The sequence below is a fragment of the Brachyistius frenatus genome, unplaced genomic scaffold, assembly GCF_029030835.1.
Source record: "Brachyistius frenatus isolate BFR_SWC_R1_liver_20210118 unplaced genomic scaffold, ASM2903083v1 Contig_9, whole genome shotgun sequence".
Classification (NCBI taxonomy): Eukaryota; Metazoa; Chordata; class Actinopteri; family Embiotocidae; genus Brachyistius; species Brachyistius frenatus.
Genome location: NW_027210608.1, coordinates 5,772,770 through 5,795,773, shown reverse-complemented (window position 1 = coordinate 5,795,773; position 23,004 = coordinate 5,772,770). Strand labels below are relative to the sequence as shown.

General features: G+C 44.6%; 2 protein-coding genes across 4 annotated transcripts in view; one reads left to right on the top strand and one right to left on the bottom strand.

The window, feature by feature from the left end:
* The window catches only part of cd276 (CD276 molecule), a 68,722-nt gene extending 53,249 nt beyond the window's left edge, over positions 1 to 15,473 (bottom strand). The window contains exons 1-2 of the mRNA XM_069690485.1: positions 15,217 to 15,473; positions 10,519 to 10,614 (exon numbers count right to left, since the gene is read on the bottom strand). Coding sequence (XP_069546586.1) covers positions 10,519 to 10,564 — 46 coding nt within the window. The 5' untranslated portion in view covers positions 10,565 to 10,614; positions 15,217 to 15,473. The remainder of the gene's footprint in view (positions 1 to 10,518; positions 10,615 to 15,216) is intronic.
* A 1,237-nt stretch (positions 15,474 to 16,710) lies between these two features.
* LOC138616279 (ubiquitin-like protein 7) lies at positions 16,711 to 21,819 on the top strand. 3 transcript variants are annotated; one of them, XM_069690480.1, is made up of 10 exons: positions 16,711 to 17,056; positions 17,171 to 17,326; positions 17,424 to 17,509; positions 19,909 to 19,993; positions 20,073 to 20,130; positions 20,258 to 20,391; positions 20,586 to 20,635; positions 20,736 to 20,912; positions 21,150 to 21,263; positions 21,415 to 21,819. In XM_069690480.1, the coding sequence occupies exons 1-10, from the start codon at positions 16,876 to 16,878 to the stop codon at positions 21,553 to 21,555; spliced, it is 1,182 nt and encodes a 393-aa protein (XP_069546581.1). In that variant the 5' UTR covers positions 16,711 to 16,875; the 3' UTR covers positions 21,556 to 21,819. The 3 variants fall into 3 exon arrangements, with proteins under 3 accessions (XP_069546581.1, XP_069546583.1, XP_069546582.1); XM_069690481.1 differs by having other exon boundaries at positions 16,713 to 17,056; positions 17,207 to 17,326; XM_069690482.1 differs by lacking the exon at positions 17,171 to 17,326 and having other exon boundaries at positions 16,712 to 17,056.
* Positions 21,820 to 23,004: the final 1,185 nt, after the last annotated feature.

Here is a 23,004-nt window from a genome sequence, read left to right as displayed (position 1 = left end):
GCTGTGAAGGAGATTTGACCGCAGCGAGGTGCAATAATTACTCACCCTATTAACAACAAACAAGTCTTTCATCTGTGCGGCTTCATGTATGGACGACTACTGCTAAGTCAAGGCGGACCTATTTTCAATCACAAGCAGCCAATCCCAGCCAGGTGGCCTTCTCCACATCACACCCCCTACCGACCTGCTCGTCTGCAGGAACAGTGCCACCTACTGTCCAAGCTCACCAGTGCAGAGGAGAGGGACAGGGAAATGCACGGATTTAATGCCACTGAGATGAACTGTATGCCTGGGTGTAATAGACAACTTTTTATGAATTAAACTGTTTTTCCTTTTAAATAGTCAATTCAAAATATAAACAGAAAGCATGAAAACAGGAAAAACAAACGGTTTCCGCTCAGTCTCTGTGTCACAGGTCAGTCGGTTGGCATTACTTCATTTTGGCAGAAAATGTTGCTCCACAATTTTGACCTGCAACAAATCAAAAGTGCCCACGCCAACCCAAGTACCAGTCACAAAACCTTTATCTGACCTCCACGGTGAAAACGGCAGAGTTTTTTTTTTTTTTTTTTCCTGAACTGTGATTACAAAAGCTCTTCTGCTGCGGTGGTGGGGGTGTTTCTCTGTCCCCATATCGTGCCCACATTCCCCCAGCAGGGCTGCACAATACAGAAGAGTTATCACAGCAAAGCATGGCAGAAGCAGGCAGCATTGTGTCGCCATAAATGGGGACAACTGGCCAAATTTTGTAAAGTGTGTATTTTGACTGTGGTTGGAGGTGGCCCAACCTTTGCGGCAATGAATAGGTCGCTGTTGTTTTTGGTTTATTTTTTAGGGGCGGCGGGTCAGTGACAGCCCTCTCTCGGAGACGCACGCGTTGAAGGAGGAGGAGAGAGAGCAATTAAATCACTCCCCGAGCAGCCTGGGATGACTCACACCACTGAGTTCATACGCGTAGGGGGAAGGGAAAAGGGAAAGACAGAAAGAGAGGCTTGCGTTGAGCTCACACTTAAAGATAATATCTGGAAACAAGCCAAGGAAGAGGCTGCGGTGGAGCCTCACACACTAATCCCCCAACCCGGACCAAAGCCATGTCAGAGAGGAGAGAGAGATAGAAACTCCTTTTTCACATCCTACACCTCCGCCTCACCCCTCCTCTTCCACTCACTGTTTCTTTAACCAGTGACCCTCCATTCACTCCAAGGCCCTGAGAGGACGCAGCTCTGCACAGGGACCTTGTGTAGAGACGCTGACCTGCACTTGGAAAGAGAACAGAAGGGGAACATTTTGCATGACATCGAGGGGAGGGGATTGGACAGGAGGGAGGCATGCCAGGCCGAATGACGTCATGGAAAACGCACATCTGATGCCCTATTCGTCAGAGGTAAAACACCATGAGCCAAAGCAAATCACTGTGCACTTGGCTGTTTTTTTTGTATTTTTTTTTATCTGCTGCTGTTTACAACAGACAGCGTGTTCTGCACAGTAGTTGCCCGTTTGATCGTCTCTCGACATGAAGAAAAAAATGTCTTTCACCAAAGAGACAAGTGCAAGTAGGAGAGGTTAAAGATTGTAACATGAGTGGTCTTTGGTGATACAGAGAGGGGGGGGGGGGCATCGTGTCTTCTCAGAGGGCAAGTGAGGATCTCACCTATCCATTTTCCCTCTCGATAAAGAGATGCTCAGGAGCCATAGAGGGCAGGCTGGGAGACGTCAGGCTGCGGGGATTTACACAGTGCACTTTGTGTTTATGGGTCTCAGCTCTGTTTGAGTGCCTGCGAGACAGAGACGGGCACTTTCACAGCCGACATGAAATAAACTCATTACAGCCTTTGCGAGCGCTGGCAACGGGCCCCGCTAGACAGCGAGGCACAGGGCCGGCTAGAAAAGGCTGCAAGTGATCTTCACACTGGTCTCCACTCTACTTTCAAGACTAACCCGCCACCCCGTCACCATCGACACCTCCTTCCATTCTGCTTGCCTCAGATACGCAAGGCATGGGTGCTGCTGGATTTGCTTCTACCCAAGTGTGTGTCATTTAGTGAACTGCATGCTTGCTAGGCACATGAGGTGAGCGTGAAGGCTGACTGGGAGCGCGAGTGTGGGATGCGAGGAGACGGTAAATATGTGGATCCGAGCTGTGACGGAGGGGGTGCTAGCAGGGTTACACAGCACACGGCTGTTGGTAAATTAAATCCACAGACAACTTGGCAGATACAGACCGGTGAGTGTGAATGTGTGCATCCACATGCGTTGACAAATGCAATATGTGTGCATGTCAAATAACTGGACAGGGTGTATTAGTCTTCACCACTCCGTCTAGGTAAGCTTTCATTTGACTGATTTTGATATGTACACCTTCAATAAACTCAATTACACCTGTATTCATTTTACAATTAAACTATCGCTGATTTCGTGCAATCTTTTTCAAACAAATGGCTTGAGAAGCAAAAAGGGCTCTCCAGAGTTTCTCTCCATTACCATACGAACAATATGCACTCTGCAGGAATATGATGTTGGCACTAACTGCATAGCTGTAGTTGCTACATGAAGTACATTTCAAATACAGGAGAAGTTAGTGCTTCTTCAGGTGCACTTTAGCACACTTCAACAGTGTACAATCCTTTCTCAAGGCAGATATTTTAACATTTCATAGCGAGCAAAGTATAATTCCTTGCTAATTCCTGGGCACTGCTATAGTGACATTGCTCATTGCTTTAATAAACCAGATAATATTCATTAATGTATATGTTGAATAATAGGCTGGGTATGATTTATTTACAGTAACATGACAGTATTTATATGTCATGTAGAGAGAAGTGCTGATGTGGGGCTTTAGTGAATGTCTGCAGGCCATAACATTACTGTCATTGGTTTAAAAAGGCAAACAGAGACTTTCAATAAATATGGCACAAAACAAGCTTGGTAGTGAAATAACTTCACATGTAAATACACTATACTAGTTAAACCTTTTACTTTTCTATTGTATAAATAGTAAAACAGTATATTTTTTAAAACTATAGCAATATTTCACTAAAAATATTTGTCAATTTTATAAGATGGCTGTGTCAGTTGGCTTCTAATTCAGGTTTCTGGCAGCTTTATTCTTTGAAAACCTTTTTTTTTAATTATGTTTTTTTTAAAGGATACCATGCATGTGGGATTTGGACAATTTAAAAGGTGCACTACAAAAAAAAAAAAAAGATGTACGCATCAAAAGTTTGCTAAATTTAACCTACATATCTGCCATGAAATGCAACATAGAAGCAGCCAACCAGCCAAAATCAGAATTACAAAAGTAACGACCCAAAGAGTGCTGAGGTACCAAAACTGTGCAAAACTCTCAATAACACTTTCAAAATAAAAGACAAGAGTGAAATGTTATCTCGAAAGTTGTCTTTTTATCTCTTTGTTCCTGTCATTAGCTCAAACTTCACAGGTTTGATCCTATTCACTCATTTTACATGAACTTCTTATTCTGCAGCTCCGAAAGTGAGCAAATGGATCACAGACATGTGCACGCACACACTGCTGCAGACAAACACACACATGTACACAGAGTACAGAGAGGGAGGATTACCAGGAAGTAAAGCTAAGTTAGTTACTGGTTGTTGGATTGAAGTGAAGCATCTATCATTTGTTTTCCTGCCATGTCCTTATACTTCAGAATCATCCCAAAAACAAGTTAATCCCAACAAACACAGAAATCAACAACAATTCAAGCAAGAAAAAACAGTGCTTGGCAAAGGAGCAGCTATTAGTCAACTGCTGTCGTGAGAACATGTTGAGGGAAATTAGGTTTCTGCCAAAACACACCTGTTCGGAACCCACTGAGGGTTGCAGATGAATGATGGAGAAGTGGAAAGTTGGAGTTTGTATGATCATTTGTTGCTTTTCCTTCCCTACTGTGAAAACTGGTCACAATTGGAATTCATTAAGTCATATGAAATCTAACTTCCACCAACTGTAATTCAAGTCTACTAAAGGGGCGAGGGTCTGACACCCAGATCAAACTAATTTAATAGCGAGAACTTGAGAAAAGTTGGAGATAGTGGCGGCACACTCCGTCTCACAGGCTGAAATCACTCTTTTGATCAGCCTTAATTTCTATCCATAGCTAGTCACATCATGCTGCAGTGATACTGACTCGAGTCAGCTAATCTTTTTCGGGGGGAAAAAAACAAGCTGTGCCGTTGCCAAAAATGATCAGCTCTGAATGAGTGATACTACAAGATTTCCAAATGATGGTTATTTCATTCCTGCTGTCAGTTAGTGACTCAACAACGAGAGGAATGATTTCGCACAAACGCTGCTGTGCAGACGCAGTAACAAGTGAGGAGTAGATATGTCTATTACAATGGATCACTACCTTAGTGTCACACTTGGGAAAGGGGAATAGGAAAAGGTAAAAGTATGAGTTAGGACTGATAAGCAGTGTCAATGACATCAATGGAATCCAAACAAAATCCAGCTCTATACACACACACACACACACACACACACACACACACACACACACACACACACACACACACACACACACACACACACACACACACACACACACACACCCTGCCTGACACACACAGACACACAATTTCATGGGGAAACAGATTCCCAAAGGCCAGGGAACACATTGATATTCCACACCTGTGTGACTGCTGACAGCTCCACAGCATCACACTGTCTGAGGAATTGGACACGAGGTACCCTGACACTACAATGGAGACGCTGTTACAAAGCTGCTCCGGAGCGGAGAGGTTGCCATCATCATGAGCGGCGACAGCCACGTACACAAACACACACGTGTATACACGGCGCTACACAGGTGCCCGGGCCCTTGCGCTGCCCTTGACTCACACAAATACAAACACACGTCGCAGGCAAGCGCACTTCATTGTTCAAGTTTCGGCAGCTATTTGCGAACATGATTTTCACATGTCCACAAGTACACACGCATATTTTAACTTGCAATTGAAGTTGTGCCAGCTGAATAAGCAGCAATAAGTTCACTCCAGCTGGACTCAGTTCAATACCATTGAACCACACAGAGAGCACTTTGCAGTCTCTGTTCATAAACTGCAATAATGGCGCTAGTTTAATAGCACACAGTGAGTGCAGCTATTTAATCACTGAAGCCATTTGTTTAACAAAGTTTTCACGTGTAAAAAGGCAAAGCCCTGCTGCAACATTCGACATGGGGAGGAATAATATGATTTCATAAATAAAGAAAATCAAGCAGCAGCACTGGAGGGCAAATTATCGGGGCAATATTGACACAGCAAAGTAAACAGGTGCAGTACTAACAGAGTGCAATGCCAGTAGGTTTTAGTCCAGCAAGAAGGAAAGCAGGAGAAATATGCTTTTACAACACTGCCCCCCTGCTGATGCACGGAGCTGCAGCTCAACACAAATTCTCATTCTGGACATTTTCACACCACCTGAACATCAAAGGATTTTGCTCAAAGGATCTGCGAGCCCTTTCATACCGATTATTCTTATGATATAACCAATCCCTGTTTAAGTCTGAAGGGAAAGCTAGTTTTTGATTTCATGCTGTCAGGAGCAGATGTAGATGTCCATAATACTCAGTTTAAAAAAAAAAAAGATTTCATCTGGAAAACATTAAGGGCGCGATGGCACTGTGTGCACGGTGAGCACGATTTGGATTGAAATTCGGAATCTAAAAGGGTTTCTGTGTCTTGAACGACACTTCTCGAACGGCCCCTCGGTGAAAGAGGCACAGTATGGATGGGATTAAGTGAACTTTCTGCAGTGTAAAGGGGTCACTTTCAACATTAAGCTCTGAACATAATCTCTTCCAGTTTTTCTCCAGGAACCCATGATGGAGAGTGACTTCCCTCCCTCAGGAACAGATACAGGTGAAGGCAGATAGGGGGGAACTCTGACTTTCTTATTCTCAGCAATCTCGTAAATCACAATGGCACTCAGTGTCCCTTCATTGTCCTTATTTTTTTTTTTTTTACCTCCTCTCTTTCTTGCTCCCTGTCTCTGCTTCCTCTGTCTTGCTTCCTTCATAGATGTATGCCATCTAATATCCTGTCAATAAACCTGTTAATGGGCTCTGGCAGGCAGATAGTGGTGCCGGCTAAAGAACAGTGGACAGATAAAGGCAAGCCTCTGGCTTTTAACCCTAAGGGACAAGGAGCTTTTTCATAAGAAGGAGGCTAGGGATGGAAAAGGGAAGGGAAGGAGTGTGTACAACGAAGCACCCAGAAGTATATATACAAATTTGGCATGTGCAAAAGTTTTACTTGTAGAATATGAGAAACAAATTTACTCGTTAAATCTACTAACAAAGGTCACACATTTATTGTCAGCTGATGACGATTCCAGAGCTAATAAATTATCTTAAAACTCTTGTTGAGACGCTCAACAACAATGTGCTCCTCTACGCAGCCCGCTGAGGATCTGAGAGTGAAGCTGAGCGATGCCTACAAAGCAGGGAAAGGCTATAAAACGATATCAAAGCTTCCAGCTTGCAGTTTCCACTGTCTGAAATGTCATGAAGAAATGGCGGTTAAGGGGAACCGCGGAACATCTTGCCAACCGGGTGGAAATATCTCTGCTTTGGCGTTGTGAGGCAACTGGTGACACAGGAAACACTGCATGGAGAGAGGGAAGAATGGTGTCCACTAAATATCAACAAAGTCTGGATTCCTGAACCTAAAAAAAAAAGGCAGGCTTCAATGAACAGGACAAAAGCATCAGAACTCAAGGTCTACCATGAACTAACTTCAAGAAAAGCAAACTGTAGCTGTTACGGTGGCTCTCGCAGTCAGCTGACCGAACACTGAAAGTCCGCGGGTGATTCTTAAACATGGTGTGTGTGCGCAAGGCGGCCAAAAATATCTCAGAACAAGATGCAATCTGCAGATGAGTGGGTGAATATTCCTAAATCAAAAACAGAACGACTCTTAGCGGACTGTGGTATTTGTAGTGATAGAGTTGGTCGCCAGAACTTTTGCACGTCACTTATTTGAAGTTCATGAAATAAGAAGTGACTTGTGCAGGTCGTGGTTTATTTCTTTTAAATTGAAAGGGGAGCCCAAACCTTCGCACGCAGCTGTACGCGAAAACAGACCGAGTGGCAAATATTTTCCCCCGACTGACGAGCAATGTGTTTTAACAGCTTCTGCCTTATCAAATTGTAAGCTCTTTCACGGGTTTTGTGACGTGATTTCTGATTCGCGGTTTATTGCAGCAGGAGCGGCGAATGGTGAGGAAGGCTCACGTTTCTGACAGCTGCGTGTCGTCTCCCTCGCAGAGCCGGCGCGCCCGACGTCACCGCCGCCGTTGTCAGGCAACACCCGGCAGGTGAGGGGGGTCTTCCCTGTGTCAGCTGCTGGGATGCTTCCGCAGCAACGCTTTCCAAGCACAGATCAGCATCCGTTCAGCCCATTCATCACAGCCCACTAGACACACAGCAGACCCACATATGGCTGCAGGCCCCTCTTCCCCTCCAGAACTGTGATCTCGGCATATTACCCGCATCAATTTTTTAACGATCCCGCAAGGTGGCGTTTTTAGGACTTGTTGAAATAATCATGAGGTGCTTGTTGGGTAATGCACTCTGTTTCAATGAGTGCGCCGTGAGAAAAAAGAAGAGCCGGGGAAGCGGCGAGACGGAGGCAAGCCAAAAGAGGCCGGTCATTATGTATGCACTGCGGCGAAACCAATCTTTGTTGAGCCTGTCCTCGATTGTTTTTAAAAGGATACTTTAGTGGACACAATCAAATTAACAAGAACATCACTGATACGGGGTAATAACCCTAAATTGAATTTCTGCACAGGCTAAAGTGTCCCCTCTCTGCAGAATCAATTGCTGTGAAGAGAAAAGGAGGACAGGAAGAGGGCATTCATAGTTAGCAGACCTTTAAAAAGTACACCAGAGATGCAGGCATGAGCGGGCTATTTTCACGCTCGGGGGCCCTGCCATAATGTGCGCCTGCCGACGACTACGCTAGATGCAATCTATCCAATTATGCTAGTTAATTTGAATTACCTTACAGCTCCCATCACTGGGAGTGTAATCGGGTCAGGTTTCCATTTCTGCATTTGCATGAATACGATTCTCTTTCATTGTTTGGGTGCTGAGCTCTGGCAGCCCAGTGGCTGTGCTAACTGAACACAGAGTATGACAACAACAAGCAATTAGCTCGACAGCCTCCTGTTAGCTCTGCCACTGGCTGCCGCTGCTGTGTGCTGTGCTGGAGTGAGCCAAGGATGGTACTGTACTCGGCTAACTGCTGTGGCGCAGTCATTACTGTACATGCATTGATGTTGGCTGCATTTCCCTGTCTCTCCTAGCCACAAAGAGTGCGAACAAAAAATAAGATATTGTGAGTAACCAGCGGGGTCAGGGGTCACAGCGGGTCGCTGCTGCTTCCTCAGGAGCGTTTTCGATCACAGAAACAACATCCGCTCACAGACAAGCCTCTCCTAGGCTGCAAGTGACAACAGCTGTGCAGCGCTGGGTGACTAACATCGTGGAGAGGTTTCACCGAGGATGATCCATCATCTGACTCCTGACTCAGGATGCAGCTGCGAGCTACAGACACAATGTTACTTGCGCTGGGATGACAGTGTTGTCATGTGCCGTCCTCGCGTGTCTTATTTTATTAATTTTTTTTCCCCTGCCACGAACGCTGTTCTCACGATAGGATGCGTGTTTGGCTCAGGCCACCGAGTGACATCATCTCTACCGATATGAGCACTTGATGGAATTACACACAGTGATCCCACGGAGGGACCTGGATCACCTTAGCCCAGATGTCCGCTGCTGCTTGTTTTAATTACACAAGAGTGTAGCTTTTATGTTTGTGTGGCCAGCAGAAGCAAAACATGGCTGCTTATGAATCAAAGGCGATCAAGTTGACCTTTAATTAGTTAACATGATAATTATTGTTGCCCTATACTGGTCCAAAAAACAAAAAAAAACAAGAACAAGGCTGTGCATTCACTATACTATCAAGTACACTCTATATATTCATTAGCACAAATAAAAGATAGATTTTGTCTGTGCTATTTTGAAATGCACCTGGGACTCTTTTTGAAGCCACCTATATTTCTAATATAACACTTAATTAAATAAGCATGTCGTTTCCGTATCATCATACAAGGTTACATGCACAGACTATAGTATCAAACTAGACTTCAACTAATTCACTTATTGCTCCAGTTAGCAGAGAGAAAGTGAATCATTGTGTGAGCTACAATAGCCCATTACCCGTGAGTTAAAGAGCTCCATCAGTCCCCGACACCTCCTCCTCCCCCCTCCTTTCCCGCCCCGGTGAGGGGGAGCGAGTTAGGCAGAGGATGCCACACAGCCGGTAATGAGCAGGCCGCCGGCCCATTTGTGCTGGGAGAGAATAGGTCCCTAATGAACCACTGAAGACACTTAGGTCCACTGAGTCAAGACTGAAATGTGCCACTGATGGCCAATAGGAGGTTGTGTCAGCTCAACCAGGGAGCAAAGGAGATGGGGTGGGGTGGGGGGGGAGGGGTAGCGCTTTTTAAATGGTGGCGTTTTGCACGATAAAAGGTCTTTCTGAACTTTGTGGGTTTGGAAAAGTATGACGAGGCCATGTCTTAACATCATGCTTTCGGCACAAAGTGGAAATCTGACTTCCTTCTTCATCTTCAGGCTATACGTTCGTACAAAAGGAATATCGCCCACTATGAGATTTTAATTTACACAATGTGTCAGCCGCACACCTATTGGGAAAAGACTGTCATTAAAATATGCGCACTGTTGCTCCCTCTACTGACATGCTCCACTCCCTTCTTTTATTCACTGTGTCATGAAATGCTATCAAGCCCACCCAGGCTATTTGTTTCATTTTTTTTATGATGACACAAGTTTTCCTTTGAGCACCATTTCTACTGAAGTAAAACTTTTGAGTGTGCGAGTTATGAATTCTCAGTTGCAACATCAACCACCAGCACCGCCGCAGCCACGCTACTTCCCAGCATTATAAATATAAAGAGGATGACTTCCTCACCACACTCCCTGAGTCACAGCAGAAAAACTGCACTTCTAGCATTTTTCACCGAGGAGCCTCACCCTCACCCCGAGCGCTCGCTGCTCCTCACCTGTCTGGAAAAAGGTCAAAGCGCTTCTGTTTTACAAGCTGAAATGTAAAGAAAATAGACGGGGGAAAAAAAACACTCCCATACCACAGCCGTAACCCTGTAACAACTAAACTCAAAATGTCCCTTTACTCCCTCAGGCAGGGCGTCTGTATAAACAAGAATATGCTCTCTGTCAACTCGTCTCGATAAATGAGAGTTTAAAGAGGGAGGGTTTATAACATCCCCAACTATCTGCACATTACTTTTGGGAGTAGCCTCATTTGAACTGTTGTTTTGCCCAGTGAAGCCTTTGAAGGCAGAAGACTAATAGGCCCTGCAGGGTGTACTGTTTAACAGGCAGTGGCATTTCCCACCGCGGTGACTCGGATCTAATGGCAGGGCACGGGCAGGGGCGACACCCACCCATCGCTTGGACGGCCAGCACCGCGGGCAGCAGGAGGGAGAGCATCGTCTTCCGGCGTCGATTCGAACCGCAGGTTAACTTCTTCAGACACAGCGCTGCGGGTGGGGGGAAAAAAAGAAGTGAGGGGGACGAACATTTATGATAACAAGGACACAGCAACATAAGAAGATGTGAGGGTAGAAGGGCGATTAAAACAGGGAGCCGCGTCTTCCATGTCTTTGAAGTTGCTTGTTCTCCCATGCGGGTGCCGTTTGACGAGACAAGCCAATATTTCATGAAGTGCTATCCGGTGGGAAAACACCACTTCAGGAGGGAGCGGACAGCCAAAACTATCCCCTCCCCGTCTACCTCCACTCTCCAACGCATGAAACATTTATGAGATGCTTATCTCGCCTAGATTTGGTAGAGGTCGCTATTTGTATCTGGATTTGCCGAGACAAAAACTTGAATTTGTGTTTTGATTAATAGTGGAGATGGGCTTGTTTATATTCACTGATATAAAGTTGCTGTTGTACAACCACCGAATATGAATAATTGGGGAAAGCAACAGTATTACAACCGTTTACAGCTAAAAAAAAAAACACAAAAAAAACATCACTTTGCATGCAAGGTGCTTTGAACTACATCTTTATCTACATCGGTGTCCCAGCTTCATGTTCAATAGTTGCACATTTCCTACAATAAACGCTCTAATAAGTCTGTATTTTCGACTGCATTACCACACTGTGTTAAGAAAAACACAAGGGTACTGGTGAATACATAATATCTATACTATTTCACTATAAATCAAGCAAGTTTAAAAACCGTCCGAGTTGTGTGTTTATCTGAAGTGAATGTAAAACAACAACAAAATACCTGGAATCTTAAACACAATCTCTGGGTAACGTTTTGAAAGGTTAAACTCAGACAGAAATAATTTGTTTTTTTAAGACAAAAAAAAAAAATATATATATATATATATATATACATATATTTTGTGAACTACAGTGCGGGTTAAGTTTCCCTCATGTGTTTCCCAACAAAAATAATACTGAATAAACTCAAAAACAAACAAAAAACAACAAACATAACAGGGTGTGAATCACGTTTTGTCTGTCTCCCCACATAAAAGCACCTAGCAGGTCACCGGAGGGAGGTGTGGGGGGGGGGACTTCTGGGAACACAGAGCAGGAGGGGCAGACGGATGTTGATGTGGAGTATTTGCGTTGGAATAAACGCGTTGAACGGTACTTTGGCTGAGTGTTGTTCGCTGGTGCTGACAGAAGCCCGGTGACGGCAAGATCCATGTCACACAAGGTTTTCCTTGCGTGTCTGGAAGTTCTTTGTTTTGTTTTTTTATTAATAACTATGCATCTTCACATAATTTTGTACTATTATCGTTACAAGATTTTTATTTGAAAAAAAAACAACCACAGTCTGCCATTAGAAAAAATAATAACAACAAAATATTGGTAAAACAAGTTTTATAGCGAATAGATTTGAACTGCAATTTTCTCATCCTGACATAATCAGCACTAAAAAAAAACGTTTTTTTTTCCTGTGTTCATTTGGTTCAGGCGCTGTGAAATAACACTCAGGTGCAGCACCTAAATGTTGTAATGGTAGGGAAAACCCTGTGTAATTTAATAATATCATATATAATACTTTGACAAATGGGAAAGTCTCAACGGTAAAGAGATATTCTGTACTGAGGTGGATAAACAGCAGAAGAACAGGAAGACAAAAGCAAAGAAAAGAAGAGAGGGAGAAAAGTTTTCTATTAGAGTGAGCAACACCTTAACACAAGTCATTTATCTTGATTCACAACAATAACTGAGTTACCTGCATGAAATTTTTCTGCACACAGAGATTGGTTTCTTTTCTGTTTTTTCGACCGCCATTTCTTTGTTTCCATGCTTTCTACTTTTCTTGACACTGTGAGCTCACAACCTTGATGAACAACACCCAAATACCAATGTGCGGCCGGCTGCTTGGCAACACCCTGAAGCTTAACAAAAGCAATGACACTTCATGGTTGAGTGACTAAAGGTATACCAGAAATATCTAAAAGTATAAGTTCAGCTAACTTTGTTTTTGTATGTTCTGGATATTTAAACATACATAAAGTATGAAGAGCAGCTGAAAGATCAGTTGTTTTGTTTTGGTGCTATGAATCATTTCAGTATTGTAGCTCCACCTCATGGCTTAACCAAACGTTTTTTCCATGAGGCTCTAATTATGGCTTCAGCAGAGAGGATGTGGGCAGCAGTGCAGCTTCATCACAGTTTCCAGAGAAGCCCTGCTCACCACTCGCTCTCCCGACTTACAGAAGGAGAACAGCTCAAGGCGCCTAGCACTGTACGACTCTCCCTCGATGTTTATCCCAAGAGACGGACTGTGTTACTCACCGAGTATATTCAAAAACACTAAAATATTCCTTTAACAAAAGACCGGACAGCCACGCTCTCCAAAAGGACTAGAAACATCCCTCAATCTATTCCTAAGGGTAATGAAGTGAAGTCTGCCAACACAGAGTCTGTCTCAGCCTGTCCAGGCACCAGGAAGTACATTCCTGACACCTTCCCAGCATGTATTCTCTTTGCTTCCCCTTATTTGACTATTTACTTAAACGTCAGTGATCAAAACAAGCTGACCAAACATGCAAGTCACAATCTGAACAATCAAACAACACAATAAACTTTAACTGGAGGAGTTTGTATTTTTTGTTGTTGTTGTTATCTATCTTGATATTACACCACTGGATCAAAACTACTGCTCAGAATGTAAGATTGTATTGCTGTTCATAGGCCTATTTAATAACGGTGTAATTCTAAGACAGTTATCATGGAAAAGAAATGATCTCTGACAGACTGCTTGACAGGTTGAATGTCTTGAATTTCTTTCAGTGATTGGTCGTCAGCTTCTGAATCATTATCACCGGTGTATTTCATTTTGACACTTTGTTCTGGACTATTAAACTTCATACTGAGGTGACAAAAAAAGAGAACCGATTCCTGATGTCTCGCAGAACATTGAGATTTACAACGGTAAATTGCACGGTTCCTTGTACCATCGCTCTACTCTTTTGATAAATCTCTGTGCCAGTAACAGTTTGCCTTTTTTTTTTTTTTTTTTTTACCCCACACTACCACTCTTGATGCCACTCTTCTACTTTACTTTTTGCGTAATGAGTCTGAATGATCCTGTGGGCTCAGATATCTCACTGGCATATGGCCGGCATCATTGCCGAGCTCCTCAAACCATTTGGAGCCATTCACGCCTTGATGTTAGGGACTTGATCGACACCGCCTCCACTGAGGAAGAACTGAAAGTGAGCCCTTCAAACCCATATAGCAGCGGGGATCGCTGGGATGACTGCACTCACTTTAGTCAAGTCATTTAATACATTGCGTAATCAAATTATACATCAGTTCACCAAACTGAGAAGGAGAACTTCATAAATGTCAAAAAAGGTTGACGACGAAGAAGCTGCATAAAAGTTGTACTTTTAATAAAACTGCTGAAAGTCCAATTTGCAGTTTTCACTCCAGGCCGTTGCATTTGTCTCGTATAGCAATCCAATAATAATCCAGAGACTGCAGTACTAGATTGTATATCTTTATCTCTCAGATAATTAGCAGGCAAGGCAGCAACAGCTGTAAGTTAGAGGTGTATATGATCACTTTAGGAGCAAATTTTGTGTCAGCATTATGTTATGGCAGCATGATATATATTGAATACGAGGATGAAATAACTAAGAACTGCCTACTGTCGCCATCACATCCCTGGCTAAACAAAAAGGGGGTAGACCACCTTGTACACTGTGAAATTAAAAAAGAAAAGTCCCTTGTGAGATCAATAAAGTCTATCTATCTATCTATCTATCTAAGATCATTATCTCTGCTCTACCAGTGATCACTTCCTATAACAGTTGTCATAATGGTAATAAATACGACATGCTCCTACATCCCACAGGAACACAGGCTGCCAGCAAAGCACAGCTGCATGATCATGTGATAAGGGCACTATGACGACAGCAGCTCCTGTTCCAGTGGTTCCCAACCTGCAAACTTCTTTTTTTTTTTTTTTTTTTTGTGTACCGCTTTTGCTTGATCTAAATGGTTGCCGGAGATTAAATTATCCAGTACTTTGACAGAAGGAACTAAATAATGGAGGAAACGAGAGATGGAATAAGTGTAGTTCTGTGCAGCAGGAATTTACAGTTAATTTCATCCAGAAAGAGAAAAAGAGACGAGAAGAAATAGAAGAAGAATTAGCTCTGTGTATACACACACACATATATATATGTATAACTTACTTTTATGTGTCCATATTGAATAATGGAAGTTGCCATTGAATGCAGTGTTACCTTTTTGTCAAATGGGGGCGTATTCCGTTTAATTCATATCCGTTATGAGATACATGTTATATCTGTGATGTTTGATCAGGCTGCTTTCAGAAGTACAAACAAACACGCAGACGTGACCAGAGAGACCGATACAAGAGCTAACGGAGCTCGTTGTGTGAAGCAGGTCGCCTGCCGCTTCTTCACGGGGTTCCTCTGCTCCGCAGCTGTTGATCGTCTTTTGGAAACCACTGAAAGTTCACCGTTATCTTTTTTTTTTTTTCATTAGCTTGCGCGTGGCAACCTTGTCCGTTAGCTCGCGCTGGGTTTTTTTTTTTTTTTTTTTTTCCAATCGCCGCTGCTTAATGCTTACCATGTTAGGTGGGCGAAACTTAAAACCCACCGACCGTCCAGCGGCGGTGACTCTTTTCTCTGTCCAGTGCAGGCGAGGTTATTTTCCGCAGCAGTTCATTCCTCTCACAGCAAAAGCACTACGAGAACTGCGACCGGGACACTCGGTTTTCACGGAGAATAAAACTACCGGGGGGCTTTTCTGAGTGTCTGGGCTCGCTCCATTGATTTGGGACGTCTCCACAAAAACCACTCCTTGCTGCTTTGTCCAGCGGTGATGTCACCGGTGATCCCCCCGCCCCCTTCCTCCTCCTCCTCCTCCTGCCCTCCTCCGCCGCTATTAACCGTTTAGTGAACACAGTTTTGTGTTAGGGTTAGGTTAGGTTAGGTTAGGTTAGGTAGTTACTTTATTCATCCCCAAGGGGACATTTTTTTCGCTACAGCAGCATACAGGAAGCAATAAGATAATAATAGAAAGCAATAAACTAGCAGTAAAAAATGTTAAATATAAAATGCACAGTATATATCTATATATATTATATACAAACAACCAAACAACCAAGAAACACAGACAACAGTGTTATTGTTGTGTGATGGATTTTGCCAGAGGTGAGTTATTGTACAGTCTTATTGCGGTAGGCAGGAATGATCTCCTGTATCTGTCCTCTATTATTATCTAATTATTATTATTATCTAATATGTGTTCAAACATATGTAACCCAGCCCGTTGTCAAATAACCAACATGGCTTGTCAAACACTCTGAAAACATTTTTTTTTTTTTTTTTTTTAATGTTGTTTTTGATAAAGCATTATCGTACATGTGTAAGATAATAAGCTATGTGCGTTGGTTAATACGTTCATTATCTGTATTTATGTCCTTTGAATAAAATGTGACAGGTGACCTTAAGTTATGGCACTGTATACAATAACGTGTTTTTTTTTTATCCAATGTTTCTGGATATAAAGAAGAGGAAGATATTTTCCATATTACGTGTTTAATACAAGTTTTCTGCAAAAAACAAACAAAAAAAAACAGGGACACAGTAAATTAATCAAAGACACCTGCACACCTTAAGAGTTCACGACTAAAAAGTGAACAAAAAAAACAAAACAAAAACTGTAACTAATATAATGAAAGAGACGTAGTTGCAATCAAGCCATTAAAAGATAGAATATATTTATATTCGGGTAAATTGTAACAGAATATAAAATATAGCCTACATAATATTAATATAGTTCATCAAGACAAGATCACAGCGAAGAACTTCGAGCAGTAAAAACGCTCCTTTGTTCGGTCAGCGTCCGTAAACGTTACGCACACCACGTGACATAAACCAGGAAGTGGAGCGAATGTCAACAATAAAAAAAAAAAAAAAAAAAAAAAGGTGAGTGTGCAGTTATTTTAGAGACACCTCCGTGGTCGTAGCCTTATCTTTTAATACGTATGTTTTATGAGGAGGAGTATGTTCAAAACCTGCCGTATTACAACAGACGCACTCGTTTAATGTAGCATGTCGTTGTGCTTTTATGTTTTTTTAGTAAACGCAGAGCAGCTAACCAATTAGCACCATTGCTAACGCCGCAATTGATTCCTCCCCCCCCAAAAAAAACAAACCCAACGACATAAATGACTTTTGCCCGTGCCACCACGTTGAGGCTGTTGTGTGTCGCGTCACCAGGATGAAGATGAGCTCTTCAGAGTGGCACCTTTCCCTGAAGCTGGCGGATCAGCCCAAGTCCACCTTCCACTTCCCGGAGATGATGCCGGGGGACGTCCCGCCCGGAGGGTACCGAGTCGCGACTTTAAAGCAGCTCGTCGCGGCTCAGCTCCCGGACTCCATCCCAGACCCCGAGCTGATAGGTCTGTACAGGAGCCGGAGGGACGTGGTTGTGTGTTTGTGCGCACCTCGTTGTTCCGTGAGGTTACAAAAAAAAAAAAGGCTGTGTGTGTGTGTGTGTGTGTGTGTGTGTTAAGCTGTCCGTCAAACGTCTCTGTCCACGTGGTTACCAGAGCTGCTGCACTGCGGGCGGAAACTCAAGGACGACCTGACTCTGGACGCCTGCGGGATTCAGCCCGGGTCCACCTTACACATCCTGAAAAAGACGTGGCCAGAGCCAGAGAGCAATTCAGGTCAGTGTAAGGTATGACACTTGTTTTGAAGCTGTTGATCGTGTCAGTGACACCGAAAGTCTCAACGTGAACGTGTGTTTTTGTTGTGTTTCCCCAGAGCCTGTAAACAGAGCGACTGCAGCCAGGGAGTTCAGGGTGTTTCACGCCGCTCTTCATTCTCTCAACTCTGCCTACAGAGACTCGGTGAGCAGAGGACGCACGCAGACAATGAACTTCACCGAGCTGCTCGGGTATTTAGTTTGAGCCCGTTTTAATTCATTTTTGAGTCCACGTTAAGAAGCCCGGTGGTCTTTCATCCACCGCGTGTGGGACACCTTCTCTCTCTGATTATTGTCATTGGGGAATATCTGAGCCTTTTGGTAAAACCCGCAGGGCAGAGGTCTAGGCTGAGGCTGAGCGCTGGATCCATAACCCCCCCACCATTAGAATAAGAGTCAAGACAACTTTATTGGTACCGAAAAAGGGCAGTCCGTACACACGGCTTTAGAAACTCAAACAAAGTGGCTTCGGCCATATTTCGGAGGCAACGGGTCAATTTAACAACACGCGTGGCTTGATGCATGGAAACAAGAAGCAGAAAATATAAATAAGTTTAAAAAAAAAAAATGGGTCAGTCTTTTAAAAGGACCACTCGGCGTTTAGTAACCTGATAGCAGAAAGAATGAAGGACTGAGAGTAGTGACAGAACAGGGTCTGATTGGCTGATAGTCCCTTTCACCTTCTGGCCCACCTGCACAAGCAGAGAGAAACAGTCGGAGTGACAACAGCGATGTAGGCTTAGAGACCTTTTTGCCAGTCAAACACTTTACATAATGGCAGCAGCAGCTTCTGACAAAGATGAAACAACTTTCTGGGGTCACTCTCTATGACAAGACGGGGCACTGATGGAGAGAAATTAACGCAAGTCATCGTTTGGGCAGTCAAAAAGCCTGGTTTTACTCGCTCGCTGAAGACAGTCGGTGTCAAATGCGAAGCGCTCGGCTGAAACCGATGTGCGGAGGAAGCGTCGTACAGTGTTTAAGCCCTTTGTTGCGTTGCCCAGCTGCTCCTCAGGCTTTTCTCTCCTGTTTTTACATTTGGAAAATGCGTGCGGGGCTGTTTTCTTTCGTTGGTCTTGCACACACGGCCCCGTAGGCACGTGGTTTAAATGAAGAAAACCCAAACGGAAACTGAAATCACAAATCGGCCAAAAACTCACATTTGATTTATTGGCCAGATCTCTCTCCTCTAGTTCTGAATTGTTTGGTAGCACAAGACAGTGCACGGCTTCGCGGCATAGACAAAATATCACCTCGAATTTCAAAATACGGATGACCAAATACTCGTACGGTGTTGTACGAATGACCGTTTGGTGCTTTCACAAAATATTTACATGATAAATGTTTGATACATATTCATCAGTAATGTAGACATCATGACTCGGTGGGTAAAAGCAAACAATAGATCAGCCAGAACAGTCTGATAAGTTCAGAAAATGACACCTCTTTACTGTAATGAAGCCTTTCAGACCAGGAAAAGACAACACTTATGCCACATCATATGGGAGGCTGTGGCTCAGACGGTAGAGTGGGTCGCACACTCATCAGAAGGTCGGTGGTTCGATCCCCAGCTCCTCCCGTCCACACGCCCAAGCGTCCCCGAGCAAGACACCGAACCCCAAGTTGCTCCCGATGGTGTACCATCGGTGTGCGAATGTGCTCCTGATGGCAGCACTCTGCACGGTGATCTGTCTCGTTAGTGGGTGAATGGGAAAACCATGTTAAAGCGCTTTGAGACCGAAAGGTGATAAAGCGCTATACAAGTACAGACCATTTACCATTTACATCAAGATATCCAAAATCTAGACCGATATCTACTCTCATATCAGGATATGATCAACTATCAAGTTAACGCTCAGCCCTGACAGTATAGCAAATGCATTGATTGAATCCTTGTCAGTGTGTTTCACCTCTTTTCTGACTTCACCTGAACTGAAAACGGACTTTACTGCTTAATACATTCTTTGCTGTTTTGCGTGTGGCCACAGCTCTGCAGAGGAGAGGATGTGGAGTCCATCTCCTCCTCAATCCTAAACGGGTCTACAGCTTCTTTTCTTTTTTTAACGTGCCGTGCCTTCCTCACAGTAAAATGCTAATCAGACCCGTCCACCACCAGGAAAAGCGATGGGACGCTCACATTTTCTAATATTCGGACACGCGTCCTCGACCGGGAGAATGTTTGGCCGGAGCGACCGGACTCCTCTCCGCAGCTCTTTGGGTGCCGTCACGCCTGCGTTCGCAGCTGTTTGCTTCAGTCGGGAACACTCCGGATGCATTTCGGGGCAGCGAGCGAGTGAACAGAAACCCCGGACGGCCGGGAGCAGGATCCTCGGCAGGAACACGGTTCGCTATTAGAGCTTGGCAGCTTTCCATGTCAGAGACCAACGAGCATGTCGACTTGAGGGATTAAGAGGAATAGACCGACGCTAATACGGGCGACTGCCACAGCTACTCCTGCAGACGCTCTACCGCATACAAGCGCCGTTACTGCTGCTTCTTCTTCTTCTTCTGCTACCTTTACTCTCTTTTCCCCGACTCGTTTAGGTGTATAAAATGCTGACAAACAAAGAGTCCCTGGATCAGATCATCGTAGCCACACCGGGGCTCAGGTCAGACCCAGTCGCCTTAGGTAAGACCGGTGGCACGAACAGCTCAATGCCATATCGCTGCACCAAACAAACGGTAACATCTCCCTTTAAAACGTACAGGTGTGCTCCAAGATAAAGATCTCTTTGTGCAGTTCACAGACCCCAACATGCTGGACGTGTGAGTGCGGCTGTTTCCTTTTGTTATGGCACCTCATATTTGTTGCACGATGGCTGTTTCAATCCCCCCCACTCTATCTCTCCCCCCCCCCCCCGTCTGTCTGTCTGTCTGTCTGTCTGTCTGGTAGGTTAATCAGCTCGCACCCAGCCCTCGTCAATGCCATCATCCTGGTCCTGCACTCGGTGGCAGGCAGCATGCCCGCTCAGTCCAGCGCCGGCTCCTCACGCAACGTCTCAGCCAGCTCTTACAGCGACATGCCGGGTAAGTGAGTAAGTGCGGTTCAGGAGAAAGCAGGCCCGATTCGTGGAAGCCAAAGGAGGATCAGCAATCGATGCACGAAGCGTTTCACCGACGTCGGCGTCTAAAACCCGCTCCCGTTTTCCCCCTTTATTTACCGTGTTACTTCACGAACGTCCGGCTTGTTTATGAGACTTCTTTGCTCTGTTTGCCGCCAGGAGGCTTCATGTTTGAGGGCATGTCCGACGATGAGGAAGACTTCCAGTCTGTAAGTCAATCATCGAAACCAAACACAACGCGTTGGGGAAATGGCAACGTTACCGATGGCTTTAACATCACACGGGCGTTTTTCTGCATGTGTGTGACAGGGGAGCCCGGCGGGGCCCTCCAGCAGAGGCGGCATCTCGGCGGGAATACGGCCGGTGTCTCTGAGCCACAGCGGAGCGACGGGCCCTCGACCGATAACGCAGAGCGAGCTGGCGACGGCTCTGGCCCTCGCCAGCACTCCCGACAGCAGCGCCGTCACGCCAACGACGGCGAGCCAGGTGAGCTGGATTTACATTTTTAAGACATGAAAGATGATTTTAAACCACTGAAGCGACTTAGAATTGAATTGAGAATAAAATATCGCACATTAAAGATGTTTTAAAAACACGCCGACCTGACGCAGCAGACGGTCTGTCACTCGGCGTCATCCGGGAAGTCGTCCACGGCAACCGTTTGATCCGTGCTGCGAAACCGGCCACATCTTTTTTTCCTTTTCCGTTCTACCTTTGGTTAAGGCGGACCCCTCCAGCGGCGTAGCCCCGATGCCAGCAGGGACCCCGGTCAGTAACGATCTCTTCAGCCAGGCACTGCAGCAAGCTCTGCAAGCTACCAACATGTCCGCTCTCCAGGTGAACTAACCGACTACATCCTGGGGGGGGGGATAATATTGCAAATTGTAACTGGCCTTTTTATAATGAGTGGGTATCGCCGTCTGGTGTACGCTGCAGCTGCTTGGACTGTTTCGAGTGTTTGGTTCAAGGTGTTTTTTTGTTCCGCCAGGGTCGCTGGCAGTCCCAGATGCAGCAGCTCAGGGACATGGGGATCCAGGATGAGGAGCTGATGCTGAGGGCGCTGCAGGCCACAGATGGTGACATCCAGGCTGCCCTCGAGCTCATTTTTGCTGGAGGCCCGGGACTCTGAGCCCGAAACCCGAAGGACAAAAGCCTTCCGCAGAGGAGGGAGCGGGAAGCAGCCGGTCACCCTGCTGCCCAGAGACGATAAGCAAACTATGACCTCAGACGTACAGAGTTCTTATTGTTACCACATTTACCTTCAAAACGTACCAACAGAACCATTTCAGCAGAGCTCCACAGGTCATGACAACTTGACATAACACCAACTTACCGCATTTTCTTATTAATGTGACAAAGCTTGGAATAAATATGAACATATTTACATCCTCAACATCATCTGCGCGGATTTCATTTCACTTGTTTGTTTCCTTCTTTATTGTGCAAGAATATACGGTATAACAAAATGTAAATTAAATGTATGATCAGGATTTCTGCAGGTTTTTAAAAGTCTTAAAAAGCACAACAACAAAAAAGACATTAGATGGTATCAGAAAGTCTTCAATTTAAATTGAAATTGGCCTTGAATTTTCTTTGTATTCCTACCATTGATAGTAACATTAGGAGAGAGATACTAGGAAGTTTGAGTATTTATTTGAATTATCAAATTTTTTTTAAATTTTTTTTTTTTAATTGGTTGATCTATCCATTTTTCTTCCCTTTAGCCAGACATGGACCAATTATGAGACAAAGGGCCCCCGGGCATACACAAACAAACCCCCCTCCACACCTATACAGGACGCCAAGACTAAAAAGTTATTTTCAGTCGGAATGGATTTTTTTTTTGTTTTTTTCTGGTTGTTGGTGTGAAATGTTTTTATAGGTGCTGTTAAAAGGTCTTCAAATTGAATTTAACAGAGTGTAATTCTCCGACATGGACACTAGATGGCAATGCAGTAGTTTCTATGCAGACCTGACTCTCTCTCTCTCTCTCACACACACACACACACACACACACACACACATAGCTTGTTTATTTTATTTTTCTTCTTCTTTTCCCAAATTTGAAATCATGTTCTTCATCTGCCCTCTGTGGAGCACCTCTTGATGAATGGTTTTTATTTGTAGTGGTGCGCTTTCATTTTTCGAAGAGGGCAACACGCTCAGACAGCCAGTAACATGAAACGGGAAGTTTTACAGACGAAGGTGAGAGCTTCATGAAACGTCCACTGATGTGTTGCCGTGCTTGTCAGAGCATCATTACCACAAGCTGAGCCCCCCCCCCCCCCACCCCCCTTTCTCCCAGCCCCAGCCGTTTTACAGACAGATACATTTGCTTTGTCTCATTGTCTCCAGTCAGGCTATTTTAAAGGAAGGGATGGGGGAGAGGTGTGGGGGGACGGGGACATATTGCATGTCCCCTCCTCTTCCACCACCCGCCGTCCTCCATCTACAGTAATTGTCCTGCTTAGTTTTATTACTGCATCTGTGAATGTGACAGCTCAATCAGCCAATTGGCCTTTCATTAGCACAGCAGCCGCACGGCGCTTTGTGTCCCGTCTGTCCCCGTCCCCGTTTC